The 17,664-nt window shown below is 37.6% G+C and overlaps 2 protein-coding genes across 4 annotated transcripts; one reads left to right on the top strand and one right to left on the bottom strand.

Moving 5' to 3' along the window:
* Positions 1-865: 865 nt before the first annotated feature.
* On the bottom strand, positions 866-5,534 carry LOC127617209 (chloride intracellular channel protein 2-like). The gene is made up of 6 exons (XM_052089139.1): positions 5,300-5,534; positions 3,590-3,699; positions 2,832-2,957; positions 2,158-2,258; positions 1,873-2,042; positions 866-1,719 (listed from the first exon to the last, which is right to left on the bottom strand). The coding sequence occupies exons 1-6, from the start codon at positions 5,351-5,353 to the stop codon at positions 1,561-1,563; spliced, it is 720 nt and encodes a 239-aa protein (XP_051945099.1). The 5' UTR covers positions 5,354-5,534; the 3' UTR covers positions 866-1,560.
* A 7,138-nt stretch (positions 5,535-12,672) lies between these two features.
* Positions 12,673-17,147, top strand: LOC127617208 (protein eva-1 homolog C-like). 3 transcript variants are annotated; one of them, XM_052089138.1, is made up of 8 exons: positions 12,673-12,880; positions 14,515-14,720; positions 14,818-14,941; positions 15,042-15,194; positions 15,382-15,525; positions 15,639-15,710; positions 15,875-16,017; positions 16,289-16,527. In XM_052089138.1, exons 1-8 carry the CDS (start codon positions 12,784-12,786, stop codon positions 16,379-16,381), a joined length of 1,032 nt encoding a protein of 343 aa, XP_051945098.1. In that variant the 5' UTR covers positions 12,673-12,783; the 3' UTR covers positions 16,382-16,527. The 3 variants fall into 3 exon arrangements, with proteins under 3 accessions (XP_051945098.1, XP_051945096.1, XP_051945097.1); XM_052089136.1 differs by having other exon boundaries at positions 12,677-12,880; positions 15,937-16,017; positions 16,289-17,147; XM_052089137.1 differs by lacking the exon at positions 15,875-16,017 and having other exon boundaries at positions 12,682-12,880; positions 16,289-17,143.
* The last annotated feature ends 517 nt before the right edge of the window (positions 17,148-17,664 follow it).

Genomic DNA, 17,664 nt, shown 5'->3' with positions numbered 1-17,664 from the left:
CACTTTTTACATATATATATATGGTGATATTGATTCTGCATTGTAATGCCCTTTGACATCAGGTGGATGACCTAAAAGCAGTTGTGTTGAAACTAGCAGCGGCTGATAACCTGCGTTCTCAAGGCTATCTGCGATCTGAGCAAAATTTGCCCAAAAACAATAAGAGAGGTGAGTCTGTCTGAATTTATTAGTTTAAACATAGGTTCTCAAAGTTGCTATGAAATTAAAAATAATTTGTAATAACAAGGCAAGATGTAAGACAAGTCTTTACAAAGCAGAATGAAATGCACATTTTATTCAGATGCAAAATTTGCCAATAGCAAAATGGCTTTATTTATGTCATCATTCCATTACTAAACAACAGCTCTTTCTTTCCCAGCCTGTTTCTGGAAGTATTGTGTAACAAACTGAGTTAATTCCATGTGATGAAGGAGGACCAGCCTATCCTTTCTGTACAAACATCTGAAAATCAGTCTATTGTCTCCCCGTTAATTATCCATCCAACTACCCTTTGGCATTGTGTATATTGTATTATATATAGTAGCTAACTGGAATATGAATGTATTTTGTATCTTAAATGAAAACGGACCTAGACCTGTAACTGTAAAGCTGTAAAATAAACATAGTCTGGGTAAAACTGGCTGGATGTAATATTTGTGGTTTTCATTGTGCCACTTTGCTTTTCATGTCCAGTTGAGTCCACATTAGCCGTCCCAGTTGTGTTACGTATTAATTTATTTTAATCCTCAATATTTTTCATCAAATCTCTGAATATGTTTCATTAAAATATTCACACAAAAAAAAGAAATATGGTTACAAACTGGTCATTTGTATATTTGTTTTATTTAAGTCAAATCTGAAAGAAAGCAGTTTAATCTCTTTTTAAACATGTGTGAGGTCTAAACAATGGTGATATCTATGTGACTCAGTACAACTTATACTCAGTAACCCTTAAAACAATACAACCATTGCTGAGGAAATCATGATCCATGACTCATACGCTGGATTTCACTTTATATTGACTTCACTTTTCTTATCTTTAGAGTGTTTAGGATGATTAAAAAGACACATACACTTTTTGTATATCTATCTATATATATTTACAGATAACTGAATATACCCTAAGGATTATAAAATACATATATACACTATGCACAGAAAACATTACATGTGAAATGCTGTATAACAAACGCAAACTGACTGTTAAGCTTTAGATCATTTGTAAGGGATTCTATTACCCGAAAGCTACCAAATTAAAGCCTGTTTGTGAAATGACTTAATGGCTTAAAACTAACAGTGGCAGTCAATCAAAAGTATTCTAGCATATCTAATGGGTTCTGGTATCACAGGCAAAATGAAAGTGCTTTAACAAACTGTGTATCCCAGTTGTATTGTAGATGGCTATAAACTTATTTCTATGACACTAACCATTGTTCTACTCTATGTTGCCTCTTCCAAGCCCCATATGAGGAAAAAATGGGATTTCATGTTATTTAAAATTCATATAAATGTTTTTTTTCTTTTTTTTTCTCATTTTTATTTCAATGCTTGATCTAAAGTTCAGTTCCTCTTGGCCACACTCAGATAGGCTTTCTCAATTTCAATGTCTGCTGGACAGGTCTGGCTGAATTCTTCTCTCTCATATGCATTCTGCAAGTAACGCCACACTCCAGTGAGCTGAACAGGAATATCAAAATTACAGTACTTCTTAGCTGCAACCTGCAAAATCAAAGACAGAGAATTTGATACAAACACATATTTATAAATATTTACACATATACCCGTTTTAAATTACAATTCTGTGTGAGCATATTTAGTGTTTGTATGTAGATACACCCCAGAGGGGTCTTCTTTTCTAGATTTGTGTCTTACCTTGATGACGTGCAGCTTTGGTAACAAATTGCAGTCTGCCAGTGTCAAGCGGTCGCCATCAAGAAATTTCCTTTTGGATACAGAAATGTTTTGATCTAGCTCATCCTGTAGCGGAGTGTTCAGATAGTCATCCAGCCGCTTAAACTCTCTCAGCAAGGCTTTTTCATGGACTGAGAACAAAATATTATTCTTTGTATAAAAGCATAGCAATTTTAGATGCCACCTCATGTCACTATATATTATATTTTACAATTGTGAAACGCATTTGTTCAGATGCAAACTCACAAGCATTGTTTGGGCTGTTCTTGATGAAAGCAGAAAACTTTGCAAAAATGTCAGCACCAACATCAAAAGACTCTTTGTAGCGCGGACTGAGGTGAGGATAGCTGATATGATAAAAGAGAGTGAAATTAATAAATAGAGTCAATCATCAGACACCCAAAATAAATACATTCAACAGCATTCACATCTTATAAAAACTACAAATATGTACAATATAGTAGATATGCCATATGTCTTTGCATTAAAACAAAAATGTTATATTACATATTCCGTCAAATGTGAGGTAAATTCAGTTGGATTAATAAAAATATTTTAATTAGTAGTTAATTTAGTTGCAACCACATGAAGTACATTTTAGGTTACTTAACAATTTTTTTTTACAGTGTCGGAACAGTCAAGGCAAAATGAGAAATGTCCGTCAGCGAGGACTGCACTAAAATCACACTATCTGAAATACTGGGTGGACTATGTGGTTGATATTATGCAAATTTATCAAATTTGTACAAATTTCTATATCTAAATATATCAAATAAATGCTCATTCAGTGTTCAGATCTTACAGACTGAAACATCATATATCTGCAGCCATGTATCCTAATTAAACAATTCTATCTTAAAATTAAAGTCATGTTTGTTATAGCATCAAATGATCTAATAGAAAGTATACATGGGCGGTACCGGGGAGGGGCGAGGGTTGACTCCAGAAACTCTTCAATCTTAATGAAGTCGGTCTTTAGGGTGCCATTGTACAGGAGGAAAGGAGGGTTGGTACCCGGAGCTAAGTCCTTTAACTCATCTGGCTTCCTAAACAACACAGGGTGGTGCAAAGCAGAGGGAGTGTAAACCACAGGGTGCGAACATGGTCAACATGAAGTCAATCTATTGGATATAAAGTGTCTTTGACTGAGACCTCCAATGATTAATGGTTCTTTGAAACAGTATTAAACTCATTAGCAAAGCACACAGATCTGGGAGTGGCCATCTACTAAAAGGGTGATTATTCTTGCATTGGCACCAGTTCAAACATTAAGGGATGGTTCACCAAAAATGAAAATTCTGTCATCCTTGACAAACACTCACAATATAACTTTAGCATTCCTTTAGTGTTTTTCCACAGAAAAAAAGGAAGTCATATGGGTTTGAAACAACATGAAAGTAAGTGAATGATGATAGAATGTTCATTTTTTGGTGAACTATACCATTAAGTAATTTAATTTGCTTCAGAAGAATTAGATGGGAACAGTGCAATGGGAATGTTCTCACTCCCCTTATCCTGTTTGAAGAACACCTATGTGGGCCGCTCCCAGCCTTATCAAAGCTAGTCCAGTCCTGGCCCAAATTTCCACAGAATATGCTGTTTGTCTGTAACATTCCATTCCATTAGATAGCCTTATCATCATGGTGGCTGTGAAAGTCATTTTCTAAGGGACACTTACTTTCTCATGTCAACTGTGGTTACTGTGAACTTGACTCCTTTCAACCATAGAACCATGAAGAGTCTCTGGCAGAAGGGACAGTTCCCCACGTTCTCTCCATCATGGCCCGCCTGGAGACAAAGAGGAAAAATCCATGGTCAGCATTATATTTTCAAAGACACTAGGTCACGTTCAGAAACACACATTGTTGATTTTCTTACAGGTGAAGCATGTCATTTCTATTATGTATAAATACTTTTTCCAGTTCTAGCTTAATATGCAGAGACAACTATCAATAAGCCATTCATTGGCTGATTGCACCAAAATGTGTAAGCACTGTTGCTCTTTGGCGCTATTGAAGCATTGCTCAGTTTGTTTGAGAATTCCGACCAGCCCAACATGGCTACACTGTATCAGTAGTGTGTGTTTGGGATGGGACTATCTGTTTGTCACATATTTTTCTGTTCTCAATGGAATATTGGGGGAGTGTTTGGAAAATCTGTTTGGTGCTGCTGGTGGCCCAGAAATTACACACTTCATATTCAAATTCTATTACACTAACATTGACGGAAAGCTTTTATTTATAACTAATTGTGTTCCTTGCCTCAAAAAGAAAGGGACATAAATAGCCTATGTGTTGTGTGGGTGTGGAGGGACAATTCAAAAGGTTGATCCAAAGAAAGGAAAATCATGCATTGTCTTCAATAGGCAGATAACAGATATGAACAATGCCTCAACCTCAGTCTTTTTCAGCTGAGAACAAAAATATGAAATGTGAAAAACTGCATTAAAAATAGGACCATCTACAAAGCTTTCATGATCTTTGGGGTCCATATGTTGGGGCTCATCATCAGGAAGTTGCAAGGCAAAAAGAGGCTAATATGAGTCCATGTCAGCTTAAAATAGTACTGTAGCAAATATGTGTTTGTGGGTGTGACGACAAGGGGCTAAGCATTCCAAGTCTCTTTTTGCATGAGTGCATGTTTATTGATAAGAGGACCCCAGTCTGGTCTGTGTGTCGACTCTGATAAAGAACAACGTAAGAGGAAAAAGTCACACGTCAGCCATACTAGCAGTGTTCAATACTTCAAGACAACCATGTACAGTAAAGCATAATTCATTTCGCCCAGGAAATCTCTGCCCTAACGGAATGCACTGATAGAGCACTAGATTTATTGTCTATGCAGAGTCCCATTCAACAAATTAATGGTAAATCTAAACTTTTCTGACCTACTCATGCAGCCACAATCAATTAATGACTATGTAAGTCCATATTAATGTAAATATATATCCTACCCATCAGCAATAAATTACACTATGACTGTGGTCTAAAAAGCTAGAAACAATAAAAAGCAAATCGATACAGTAAGTAAAAACTGTTGAAAGACTAAGTAATTCTGTCAAAAATTAAGTAAACTGCATTTCAACTTCAAGAGTACAGGATTCCATGAGTCCAAGATTACATAATACAGGAATATTGGAAACAGGGATGTAAACATCATAGACAATGAGGAGGACCCATTGAATAATAATTACAATAGTGGTTGATTGATACGTTTCAATGTATTTTCAAAATATAGATTTTTATATTTTCAATTGTTGATTCTTAAATCATTACATGTGATCTTCCAATCCTATATGTGATTACATCATTTTAATTATTTACAGTAATAGCTGCTCTTGAATGTGAGTGTCTGATGAAGTCAAACTTGAAAAAGTTGAACAACTGACCTTTATGAAGAGCTCAACACTTGGTTCTTTATTTGAGTCCAGTCTGAGAGCCATTTTTCCAGTTCAAAAATAAATAAAATAAAAACTTTTGTTAGTCCAGACCTCCTGAAAAATATCCCAGAGAGCAACCAGAAGACAAAAGATCCCCAAAAGCAGAGATGTAAACTGTTGCAATATTTGTAAGTCTTCACTGATAAAAGTTGGTAAGAGCTTTGCTTTCTGCAGTCTCCCTCAGGCAACAGACTTTAAAAGTCAGGAGGGAGGGAGGCAACAGAGAATGGGTGTGGCTCCCAACTATATAACTGTGCTGCCAAGCTGTGACAGAGAGCTCAAAAATAGCCTTTCATTTCATCCAACACTTATACTGGAGAGAAACATCATTGTGTTATCTTAAACATGAACGAAGGGCCACATTCCATTCATGCAGGCTATTAACACCTAACACAGGTTTACACAGACCTTAATGTTTATACTGACCTTTTACAACCACTACTCTGTGTGTTCATTATGTTCAACCACAAGTGCTACTTTCTGACCTATTTCAATGGGGAGTGTCTGTTTTACAAAAAATGTATGGATTATAAGATCCTCTGTTACTCTTATTTCCTCTTTGAAACAATCACTGCTTATAACTGTTGTTTTTAAGAGAATACAGAATTACTTTTACATTTCAGACCACAAGTACAGTGTCTGTACTTTCCCTGCTGTCTTTGAATGATTCAAAACACTAAAAGTATTCGGCATTTTATATTCTGTCTCATTCTTTTCTTTCATTTGATCTGTTTCTGGGATTTTTCTAACTTCCAAATGATTTTGGGGACAAACGTGTCTTCAGAAATGAGTTCAAATCAAACAAAACCTCCCTTTGGGGACATTTGGGGAAGTCTTTGTTTGATTGGTATAAGTGTGTGCTTCTGTGAGCATATTAATGGGTAAATGTGGGTGTGGGGTATGTGGTCATTCTCAAGGGAAGGGTTGTCTTTAAACAAATAGGTACATCCCCTCATTCCCTCTGTTGCTGTCTTGAGTCACTGGCTGTGTTTGACTCTTAAGGAAACAATTCTGACATCTCATTGCTTTCCATTGAAACTGAACATGTTAACATGGCAACACATCTCTTTACCAACAATTTACACAATAAAATGAACCCTGTAAACCATTTTACCATATAAAAACAGAAATGCCAAACACCAAATGGCAACCCTAAAAACGTATTTTTAAACTGCATGGGCAAGAGTTTCATTTCCTCTCAGAGTATGCAGATGTTGTGTTAACGTAACTTATTGCATCATGCTGGGGAATTCACAAGTGTATGAATCATGATTATGTTAAAAAGCAGACACATTACTATAAAGACCCTCAATGAAAGAAAGAAACAGAAAGCAAATCTTAGCTCTTCTTGACTGTAAAATATGAAGGGAATTGTGATTCCAAACAAAAATTTGAAATGGTAACTCCTAACAAATGCTGGAAATATAGTGAGTTCCACTTAGGCCAGCACAGGAAATGAGCCATGCCAGTTTACCCCATATACTCCCTCCTCTTGGAGCCAACAGGATACTATGAAAAAAAAAAAAAAACTGGCGTCTGTGGTTGCTAGAATAATTATGTAAAATACAGTAAAAATGTAAACAACTTTACAGAACAACCTGTCAATTTTACAGTTTAAAACATAACCACGCTGGCACTGTAAACAATTATATAAAAATTATATAAATGTACAATAAAAAAAATGAAAAAAATCATAAACTTGATATTAATCTTCTGAAACTATAAAAATCTGCTTTTTACTTTATAAAGCATTCCTGATAACTGTAAGAATTACAGAAGAGCACATGATGACATGAAGTTCACCATTAGTGGTTCTTCCAGGAGCAATGACCAATAAACATGTAGAGACAGTGCTCAGTGTCACACACAAATACTAAACTCCATCAGGGTAACACATGTGAAATTAAAATAATACAATAAACATTAACTAAACTACATTAAATGTAAAATAGAACACACCAATGTGCGTAACTGATATTAAAAACAAGAAGAAACGTAATTATTCCTATAAAATATAATGAAATATGATGGGTCATGCAGGGAATTGTGGGAAGGCCCAATCATTGTTTTTTACTGTAATTTTAACAATAATTAACTGTAAAAAGTACAGGTTAATCATAATGTACATTTTTACCATGAATTATACAGGAAAATCCTACTTTTTACATCTAACATTTTTTATTTTTTTTACAACATTTTATTGTAAAAACTACTGTATTGTCTTTTAAAATATATATATAAAAAAATTTACTGTATAATTTAATAATAATCTGTCCACACTACAGTTGCTTCTTATCCCCTTTAACTTAAATGCCAACATTACTGAGCAAGATTAAACACTGCATCACCTCACATGATGCACCACCAAACAAGAACTCACCATAGAGATGTGAGTGAGATGCAATGAATACTGGCTCAGCCTCTAATCGGAAATCACTGTCGCAACCACGAAGCAAATCAAAGGTCAGCAAATTACTGTAAAGCATTTTGTCTCCTAACACAAATATAATACAGAAATATTCCTCTCAGTAACTGGACCAATCCTACATGTGGGAGTATAACTCTCACTCCCTTTTAACTTGAAACGGATCCCTTCACTTGGGGAGTATGCTTTGACAATGTGCTGAGAAACTGTCCTCCATGCTGTTCCAGTGAATACATGGTTCGTGCTGATAACATCCTCTCCTAACTGGAACTAGTACACTACAAGACTCAGATATTAACCAGCTATATGTATTTAGTTGCTATGGCAACCGAGTTGTATCTTCTAGTGTTTCTGGATTACAAAGAAATGATTCAGTCGCTAGCCACTGACCTCTCTCTTCCTTAGGCTAAGAGAGGAAGCACTTATTTTAAGATGATATAGTCTATCAAAAGGAAATCTATCAGCTGGAAACACAGCTTGGAAAATCCTCGCTTTATATCTTAAACAGACAAACAAACGTTGACCATGAGTGCCCATCACTGTTATTTGACATCAACACAAGCAAAGGAAACGTCTAGGTTACTACATTTGCATTTACATTTATGCATTTGGCAGACGCTCTTATCCAAAGCGACTTACAGAGCCCTTATTACATGGACAATCCCCCCGGAGCAACCTGGAGTTAAGTGCCTTGCTCAAGGACACAATGGTGGTGGCTGTGGGGATCGAACCAGCGACCTTCTGATTACCAGTTATGTACTTTAGACCACTACACCACCACCACTCGGGGGTTACTAGTGTAACCCCTGTTCCCTGATGGAGGGAACAAGACGTTGTGTCGATTGTAGTGATACAAGGAGCTTCTTCCGGGGACCTCAGATACCTCTGAATATGAAAAAGGCCAATGACAAATTGACCATGGCTGAGGATGCCATATGCCCCAGGAGCCTCTGGAACTGTTTTAGGGGGACCGCAGCGCCTATTTTGAATGAAGAGAGGCAATTCAGCACCGACTGCTCACGCTCGTTTGTGAGGTGCGCTACCATTGAGACTGAGTCTAACTCCATGGAGAGAAAAGAGATGCGCTGAACCGGTTGGGGAGCTTGCTCTTTTCACAGTTGACATGAAGACCTAGATGGCTGACGTGCCTGAGCACCTGGTCCCTGTGGGCGCATAGTGTCTCTCGAGAGTGAGCTAGGATCAGCCAGTCTGAGCATCTTGAAAGTGGGTTTGTGAGAACTTGCAGGTCCAAGATTGGTCTCAACCCTTTTTTGGGTAGGATGAAGTAAGGGCTGTAGAAACCCTTCTCCATCTTGGCTGGTGGGACAGGCAAAAGGTACCCTTTTGCAAAAGGGTAGCGATTTCCGCACGCAGGGTGCTGGCTTTTTTGGTGAGCACCGAGGTGGGGTGGATGCCACTGAAACGGGGTGAACATCTGGCGAACTGAATCGCGTAGTCGAGTGGAATGGTCCTGGCCAGCCAGCGCGACATGTTGGAAAGCGTAAGCCACGCGTCCAAGCTATGCGCGAGGGGCAATAAAGGGACGATAGTTTCTGACATACCCGGTGGGGCTTCGCAGCGGTGGGGAGCAGGTTGAAAAAGTGGGTTGAAAAAGTGGGTACCTCAGCACGTAGATGGTGTGGCAAATGAAAAAATAGAAACCAAGGATTCTCCACCCGGCCCTCCACCGAGGGAAGGAGTGGTCTGGCTACCAGATCCTGAGCGAACATCTCGTCCCATGGGCGGTCCATATCAGGAACGCTCGGGAGCCTTCCAGGTCCTGGAGGAGGTTCGTGAGATGGGGGGCCTACTCTTCCTGCTGAGAGCTGGGCCCTGGTTGCGGTGGAGCTACCAGCTGGTTTCTTGCTTCCACTGGGGGTGCCCTTGGTGGGCAGACGGGGCTCGGCTGGAAGTAGACCGGTGCGAGTTAGTATATGTTGGATGGCCTCCGTCTGCTTCTTCACCGCTGAAAACTGCTGGGCGAAGTCTTCAACGGTGTCACCAAATAGGCCGAGCTGGGAGATAGGGGAGTTGAGAAAGTGTGCTTTGTCAGTTTCACGCATCTCAACCAAGTTCAGCCAAAGGTGACGTTCCTGAACCACAAGGGTGGCCATCGCCTGTTTGAGTGCCCATGCTGTGACCTTCGTGGTCCGGAGGGCGAGGTCGGTAGCTGAGCGCAGTTCCTGCAGCACATCAGGATCAGGACTACCCACATGCAGATCTTTTATTGCCTTGGCCTGGTGCCATGGTCCGGTTCTCGCAATGAGTACATGAACATCCACAAACGCTGCCTCGGTGTGATCGTGACCCAGACTCACAAGGCAGCGCCTATGGCCGTCCGAAGCGGAGAGATGTCTGCCGTATCCAGGAACAACGCAAAGGTGGAAGGGCATCTTGATAAAGATACGTCTTTGAAAAGACATTCAACGCCAAGCATAACTCTTTTATTTCTTGAAAATAATACTCTTTTAGAGGAATGTTGCTCTTTTAGAAGACTGTCGAAGTGCCCAGGGGCGTGGACTGCGCTGCCGTGCAGAGGAGGGAGAAAGCCGCTGGCAATGTGCCGTAGATCCAACAGGAAAGCTCTCTAGAGGTGAAGTGGAACAGAGTGAGGTTTCAGCTCGCTGAACACACACAACCGCTCGGATCCGAAGAAAGAATCTGACTGAACAGAGGCACATCCCGCCTTTTATAACCGTATGTCCGGGGGCGGAACATGCAAATTCTGTTTGCCAATTTGGCATTGGACTTTTTCATATTCAGAGGTATCCAAGGCTCCCGAAAGAAGCCCCTTGTGTCACTACAATCGACACAACGTCGAGCGAGTGACAGAAGGGGAACAAAATGGTCAAGCCCAGCAAATATAATTTCTTGTTTTGAGGTTTTTATGACTGATCATAGAACATGAACTGAGATGGTCTGCACACAGTGGAAATGTCTCAATGTATTAAAAGCAAATGGAAAAATTCTGGCATTTTGGCCTTATTGAGTGTGACTCTTTGGCAACAAATGTGTCCCAAAAAGTTCAGAGAAATCAGACAAAACCTCCCTTTGTGGACAAAAGAAGAAGACAGCTGAATTCTCTGTAGCCTATTATTCCCCCGTTGCTAACAACATGTAAACAAATTGTTTTTAGGATATTTTCAGAGTGCAGACCATCTGTTCATTTAAAAAAAGAAAAAATGATGCACCTTGACGTAATACACTGTAAAAAAAAAGTGGGACCTGCCATTTTTACCTTAAGTAGCAACAGCATTTCTACCTGATCTAATCCTGTGTGTTTTGTTGGTGTCACCTAATACATTCAGGTTGATTCGGTTATATTAAATAATATTTTTGGCTTGAATAAAACAAGTTAATTGAGAGGTTACCACAAAAAAACTTTTTTTTTATTTTGTTTAGTGTAGGAGGGAGTGTAACAATTTTTTCTTATTACAGACCAAAGCAAAAAATGGCAGATAATCGCCATACTGTATATATACTTGTCCCTCCTTTTCTTAAAAAAAGCAAACAATCTGGGTTTCAGTGAGGCACTTAAAATGGAAGTGAACGGAGCCAATCTGTAAACAGTAAAATACTCACTGCCACAAGGCTATAAAAATATATGTGTTAACATGATGTAATGATTTAGTGTAATAAAAACACTTAATAACCTTTTAAGTGTAAAATTATATTATATTTTACAACTTTGCTGCCATGACGTAGTATTTTAACAAAAATGCTGTTGAGTGAGCTTAACTTAAACTTGAATTTAACTTGAACCCAGAATATTCCTTTTGCTGGAGGGTGGATCGATTCTAAAGTATCCATACTTCCGATACTGATGTTGTATCGAGAGGATGGAAACTCACATAAAAATATAGAAACTAGTTTTTATTAAACTAGTGATTTTATTATTTCTTAAACATGAAAACTACTGCGTTTCACTGTGGAAAAAAGGAAATAGCATAGACTGGATCTATTTCTCCTATTTCAACTTAATGTGCAGTAAGGCTGAAAGACACAGTCGCAGACAGCTCCTATTTGATATGAATTTATATAAAAAAAACTATTCTTATTTTATTAATTTTTTTTATTTGATTTAATGGGCAACATTTTTTCAAATATTATTAATATTTTGAAACAATACTGCTTCAAAGGTTATTTTTTTAAGAAACAAATAATATGATTATTCTAAACCAACATTTTTTCCCAAAATGTGTAGCTTTTAACAAGACTTATTTTTTTACAGTCTCCAAGCAGTCGTAGACAGCGCTCATTTGATAGAGATTTAATTTAAATATATTTAAATGTATTTTCTCTATTAACAGTTATATTTAAAATATGAAATCTGTTAAACAATTTAAATCGATCTGTTGTTCATAAATGATAAACAAAAATAGATGTCTGATGATTTGCAGTTTAGCCCTATAAATAAAAAGTAGTGATGGCTTTTAAATATAATGTTTAATGTCTAAAATTACTCTTTTTATCCTTAGAAATAAAAAAAATAAAAGTCAATTTAATAGAAGTGTTGTATTAGTTTTCGATATCAGCAATTTTGACCTTGATTGTGTTTGGTTTCGGATTGAAAAGAAAAAAAGTGGTATGAAAATGTAGCAACTAAATTAGCAAGTTTTATTAAAATTAAAATATAGCCTACTAATTAATATAGCTGAATTAACATGAATACATAAGGTAACACAGACAAAAGTAATTTGTAAGGGTCAGGTCAGGTAGAAATAGCGATGTTTAGCACATTACAGCATCTTCTTATTACACAGAGGTGTGAACTTTCTCACCTGAATTTGGCATTTTGATAAATAAATATATGCAAAAAAACATGAAAATGTCTAATTATCACAACGATTCCAATGTGTGTCAGTGCCACTGAAAGAGACCTTGTTTTCTCTACAACACAATGCCACCATTTACCCTTTTCTCCTGAAGTCAGAAGTCAGAGGGCAGTAAACTGCCTAACAACTTCTCCTAGTAATAAAATCACAGTTAGTAATGTACGTTGTGCACTATGCTGCCTCCATGGAGCTCTTGTTGGTCCTTGTGTTTCCTTTTCATTGTCCTAGTTGTCAACACACACCATGCCTCATCTGCTCCAGATTTCTCTGGTAAGTGTTTTTCTGTCATTTTGTTGCTGTGGTAAGGGAATTCAAGCTCTTAGCTCTGTTGTCTTAGAGTGTTCATCCCAAAGAAATGAGAACATTTGGCATTTTGTCTATAACGCAATCATTCTCCAGCTGTACAGTATCAGCTTAAGAGAGACATGTGTGAATGAGGGTCACAACAATGTCCCATCCTCCTCCATTGTTTGAGAACAAATAATTTAGGAAGTCAATGCAATTGTCTACATTAATCAATACAAAGTCAAAGACTTGCAGAAGCAAGGCTAAAATGTGAATGATGCTATATTGTGAATGTGTACATAAAAATTGTTTAGAACTCACTTATAATAAAACAAACATCAAACAGTGTTTTTGCAATAGGGCCATAAATGGTATGAAGGTAACAATACCTTTCATATTTCTCTTATTCCAGATATACACATGCATTTTTCCCAAATGTTGGCTTCATGGTTCAGCCATGCCTTATCTTACTTCAAAAACAAAATAATTGCATCAGTAGTGATAAACAGCCAAGAATAGCTCATTGTGTTTATTTGTGTGTGTATGCCTGTGCCTGGCACTGCCTAACAGAGGACTCTACAAATGCAGTATGCCAATCCCAAGAGAGAGGGGAGGTACAGGCCAGACATTACAATTGACAAACTGATCCTGTTCCTTCTCGCTGATTGTCTCCAACATACACATTTGCTTGTGGATATTGCTCAATGTAGGAAAATAGCCATCTGTGTTAAAAACATAACAATATATATTTTTTACCCTGAGCTGGGTAAAAAAGTGGAGGACAAGAAAGTAAAAAAAAAGCTTTAAAAGAGTAATATACAGTGACCTTCAGGTTTTTATTTTTTGGCATCTCAGCTTTGAAAGATTTAAAAACCATATCTGCTCTGTGAACAGGAAGACCTCTTTCAAATCCTGTTTGGGCATTTCCTCTGACTAAATAGCTGTCCCTGACCTCTGCCACTCTCTCTTACTGCAATTGTCTGATAAAGTTATGAAAGATAAAGAATTCTTAAGGTCATTTTAAAAGAATCTGATCAATAATAAATACAGGATCTAAACAATGATTCATTTTATCCATGAGTGAAAGTTTCCATAACAAGGTGGTTACTGAGATTAAGTGAGAATATCCGGCTGGTCATGTGATTGTAACATGGCAGCCCAATGACAGGACTCGCTCCATGTCAAATTAAACAGCTGTTGTAAGGTTACTGATATGAATGGAGTCTTCATCTCAGGTGAGTGGTCATTAATTTAAACATACGTTTCAAAATTTCAATTAATTTCTTTAGGAGTAAAAGTTTTTAATAAAGAAAATAATTACTGAGTGCACCATAAAGCTACAATGCCAACCACACCTTGAAATATTAGATAAGTGAGGGAGTTGGTTTAGCCATTGTCATATAGCTTGTACTGCAATACCACAGTTGTGCAGATTAAGAATACATTAGTTGTGGTGTACAATGCTGTTGTGTAGTGCACACTCTAAATGGGTTTTCAATGCATACGTTGTACACTGAGCAGTGATATATTGTAGGCCCTTATCTCAGCAACCTTGGCTGAAAAAAGTCAGCTGTGGAAATTTCATAAATCTTTTTTTTTTATTATTTGCTGTTCCTTAGATTACCTCCACAACATCCTAAGGAACCACACTGCACATGCTTGTAATGGAGAAACGCTGTCCATCAGATGCCCCATTAGAACATCTGTGGCTGTTCTGTCAGCATTTTATGGACGCCGTGTCCCAAGTCAGTATTTATGCCCCCCCAATGCAAACCCAAACACAACAGTAGAAAGTACAAACTGCATATCAACCACAGCCATTCAGGTATCTCTATGATATAACTTTGATCTGCCTTTATTTTGTAATTCAAGAGACAAGTGTACCAGTATGAAACTGTTTTTAAAATTGTGTTTACATGAAGAAAATTATGTCAGAGTGCCAAGATCGAAGGGAGTGTCAGATTCCTGTGATGAGTCCTGTGTTTGGTCAAGATCCCTGCCCTGAAACAAGCAAGTACGCCATTGTCTCCTACAAGTGCAAGCCAGGTGAGACAATGTATTTGTGCATGGGTCTTGTAATATTGTAAAACATTACATACAGTAATCACAGAAGTCAATGTATAAGCACATTGTTTCTTCTCCAAAGAGCACCATCGTTCAAGAACGGTGTGCGAGAATGAAAGACTGAAGCTGGCATGCAAGAATGACACAGTTCTGGCCATTTACTCAGCCACATTTGGCCACCTGGTGCATGACAGCCTTGGGTGCCCTCAAGAGGCTAAAACAAAGCCTGACATAGGTCTGAGACTAAAATACACTTCTCCTATCTAATGGATAAGATCTGGAATAACAGCAGAACCACAAAATTTTATGTAGCTAATCTTATCCTCAAATCATTTTGGTTATACATAAAAACAGAAATTAATTTAATGTCTTTGAAAACGTTCTATGAGACCATAGCTTAAAATCGTATTGTTTCCTGTCAGAGTGCTTGTCTCCGTCAGCCTTGAGAAGGGTGTCAAGGAAATGTCATGGCAGGACGAACTGCTCTGTGATTGCTGATGCTCAGAGTTTTGGAGACCCCTGCTTCCCTGGCACCAGGAAGCACCTGCGAGTCTCCTTCACCTGTGGTGAGTTTAAAGACGTACAAAGAGGATTCAACACAATTCATTAATGCTGAAAAATTGCCAATGTTAATGATGAATATTTTACATAAAAAGACTGATTATTGTTCTGCATTTAGTACCACAGTATCTACTGGAAGATGTTGGACGTGGAAAAATAGATCCTTTCTTGCTCTCTGATTATACACATGGTAATAAAAGGGTGTTTACTGTATGAGGACAACCTCTTTATTGCATAGCCAATTTTCATTTGAATGATCTGGTTTGTTTTAGACATTTCAACGAAATAACTCTGATTCAAATATACAGTATATAACATTGCAATATTCAACTTGGCCACAATGTGTCTTCCAAGAATCACTGGTTTTTAATGGTCCTGCTGACTGCTGGATCCAATGCCCTCTTCCCCCGTTACAGGAGGGTGGTATATGGGCCCCGGTGTATCCAGGCCACAAAACATTTTCACCAACTCTCTGGAAATCTTTTCCCAGATCCAGGGTATGTTAGATGTGTGGTCTGATCCCAAAATATTTAAATGATTTGATGCTGTTTTTTATTTATTTATTTATATATAAGTTTTCCCATCTCTTCATGATTTGCTAATATCAGCAGTCAGCAGTGGCCTTTCTCATTCACTAACCATTATAGTATTTACTTGTTAATTTTACCCATCCTTTTGTTTATTTTAGAAGGTAAGGTTTGTTAAATTTTAGATCGTTGGCAAAGATGTTTAATTTCTTCATCTTGGCCTTGTTTTCCATCTCCCAAGGTCTTCCAGAGACAGTGGCTCTATACTTTGTCTCTGGTATATGTGCTGGTTTGCTCTTCTTGCTGTGCTTGTTTGGTCTCAAGCCCACCCTGATGAGAGATCTGAAGGACCTAGTTTCTGAGTTAGGAGATGAGCTCAAGGACTCCCATAGTCCTCGAGGAGGAATAATGGAGGATTTTGATGATGACGATGCCTCTCTACGCTCTTCTTATCGCCACCTTGCACGTCCTTACCGCACAGCAGACATGTTCAGCCCAGAGATGATTATGACAGTGGTGATGGAGGAGAGAAGGGATGAGGACAAACCAGAGATGCCAAATGGAGACATCTGGTCCCACATTAACTCTAGCCCTTATGCAATGCACAAAATCAAAACTTCCTCTGATTGAAGTTGTGATGTTATCTTAATTAATATTTTCTGCTTGGGCTTGTTATCTTTATTAAAACAAACACTAATTATACTGTTAATATGAGTGTGTTAGATCTTGTATTTGGCTGACCAGACATTGGGTGGCCAATGAATCAAAGTTCTACTACATAATGAAGTGTAAGCCAGATGAAGTACTTGTTGGGGAAAAGAGTTTATTGATGTTGATAGTGTAGCATAGCTCACACACATAACCCTCCAAATGCAATCCTTGACAATAAATATTTTATTACAAACAACTTAAAAGGTGTGATTAGATTATTCAGATCTTAAATGTGTATCCACAATCCTTTCAAGTTACCTGATTGTAACTACATAAACATGTTTCCTACAGATAGGCTGTTTTTTGCGGGGCTGGATGTCTGGGGACAACCGGAAATGTTGTCCCGTGCCCTGTACGAAGGGGACACATTGAACCTCTACGTAAGAGTCTACTCATTGCAGTGGTGTAGTAGTGTCTGAAGTTTCTTTTATAATTTCTTTTAAATAAAACATGCACCCAGTCTCTAAAAATCATATATTTACATTTATTTAGAGTACATATGTAAAATGCTTAAGAAAAATATTTTTCTATAAAACAAATAAAATAATATTGGCTGTTGAAATTATAGTCCCACATGAACATGAAAATATATATCAGGGTAAGTTTTTTTACTGCCATGGTGTACAGTGCACTACTAAGTACCATGGTATGGTAACTTGATGTTATAAATGTATTTAAATAAATAGGTGTCATTAACGTTCCTTTCATTAGGCTAATTTCTTAATACTTTATAATTACTCAAATGAATAAATTGATACATACATACATAATACGCAATAAAAGGTTAAGCATTGTATAGCTAATATGAGTGAAGTAATGTTCACGTTAACACGTTATCTTGCGTTACCATGTAGCCTAACATAAGAATTAATGGTTATTTGTTTTATTTGTGTACAATATACAATA

Source organism: Xyrauchen texanus, chromosome 23 (genome assembly GCF_025860055.1).
Source record: "Xyrauchen texanus isolate HMW12.3.18 chromosome 23, RBS_HiC_50CHRs, whole genome shotgun sequence".
Taxonomy (NCBI): domain Eukaryota; kingdom Metazoa; phylum Chordata; class Actinopteri; order Cypriniformes; family Catostomidae; genus Xyrauchen; species Xyrauchen texanus.
The sequence above is the reverse complement of the archived record's forward strand: the minus strand, read 5'-3'. Positions and strand labels throughout refer to the sequence as shown.

What these genes read in the sequence shown, in the direction of transcription:
- LOC127617208 (XM_052089136.1), top strand. Translation starts at nt 12,784, where the DNA reads ATGCTGCCTCCATGGAGCTCTTGTTGGTCCTTGTGTTTCCTTTTCATT. An exon ending in CTCCTACAAGTGCAAGCCAG is followed by an intron (nt 14,942 to 15,041) that starts GTGAGACAATGT and finishes TCTTCTCCAAAG; the next exon opens with AGCACCATCGTTCAAGAACG. An exon ending in GCGAGTCTCCTTCACCTGTG is followed by an intron (nt 15,526 to 15,638) that starts GTGAGTTTAAAG and finishes TTCTGCATTTAG; the next exon opens with TACCACAGTATCTACTGGAA.
- LOC127617209 (XM_052089139.1), bottom strand. Translation starts at nt 5,353, where the DNA reads ATGGCTCTCAGACTGGACTCAAATAAAGAACCAAGTGTTGAGCTCTTC. An exon ending in GTGTTGAGCTCTTCATAAAG is followed by an intron (nt 3,700 to 5,299) that starts GTCAGTTGTTCA and finishes CTTTGTCTCCAG; the next exon opens with GCGGGCCATGATGGAGAGAA. An exon ending in CAAAGCTGCACGTCATCAAG is followed by an intron (nt 1,720 to 1,872) that starts GTAAGACACAAA and finishes TTGATTTTGCAG; the next exon opens with GTTGCAGCTAAGAAGTACTG.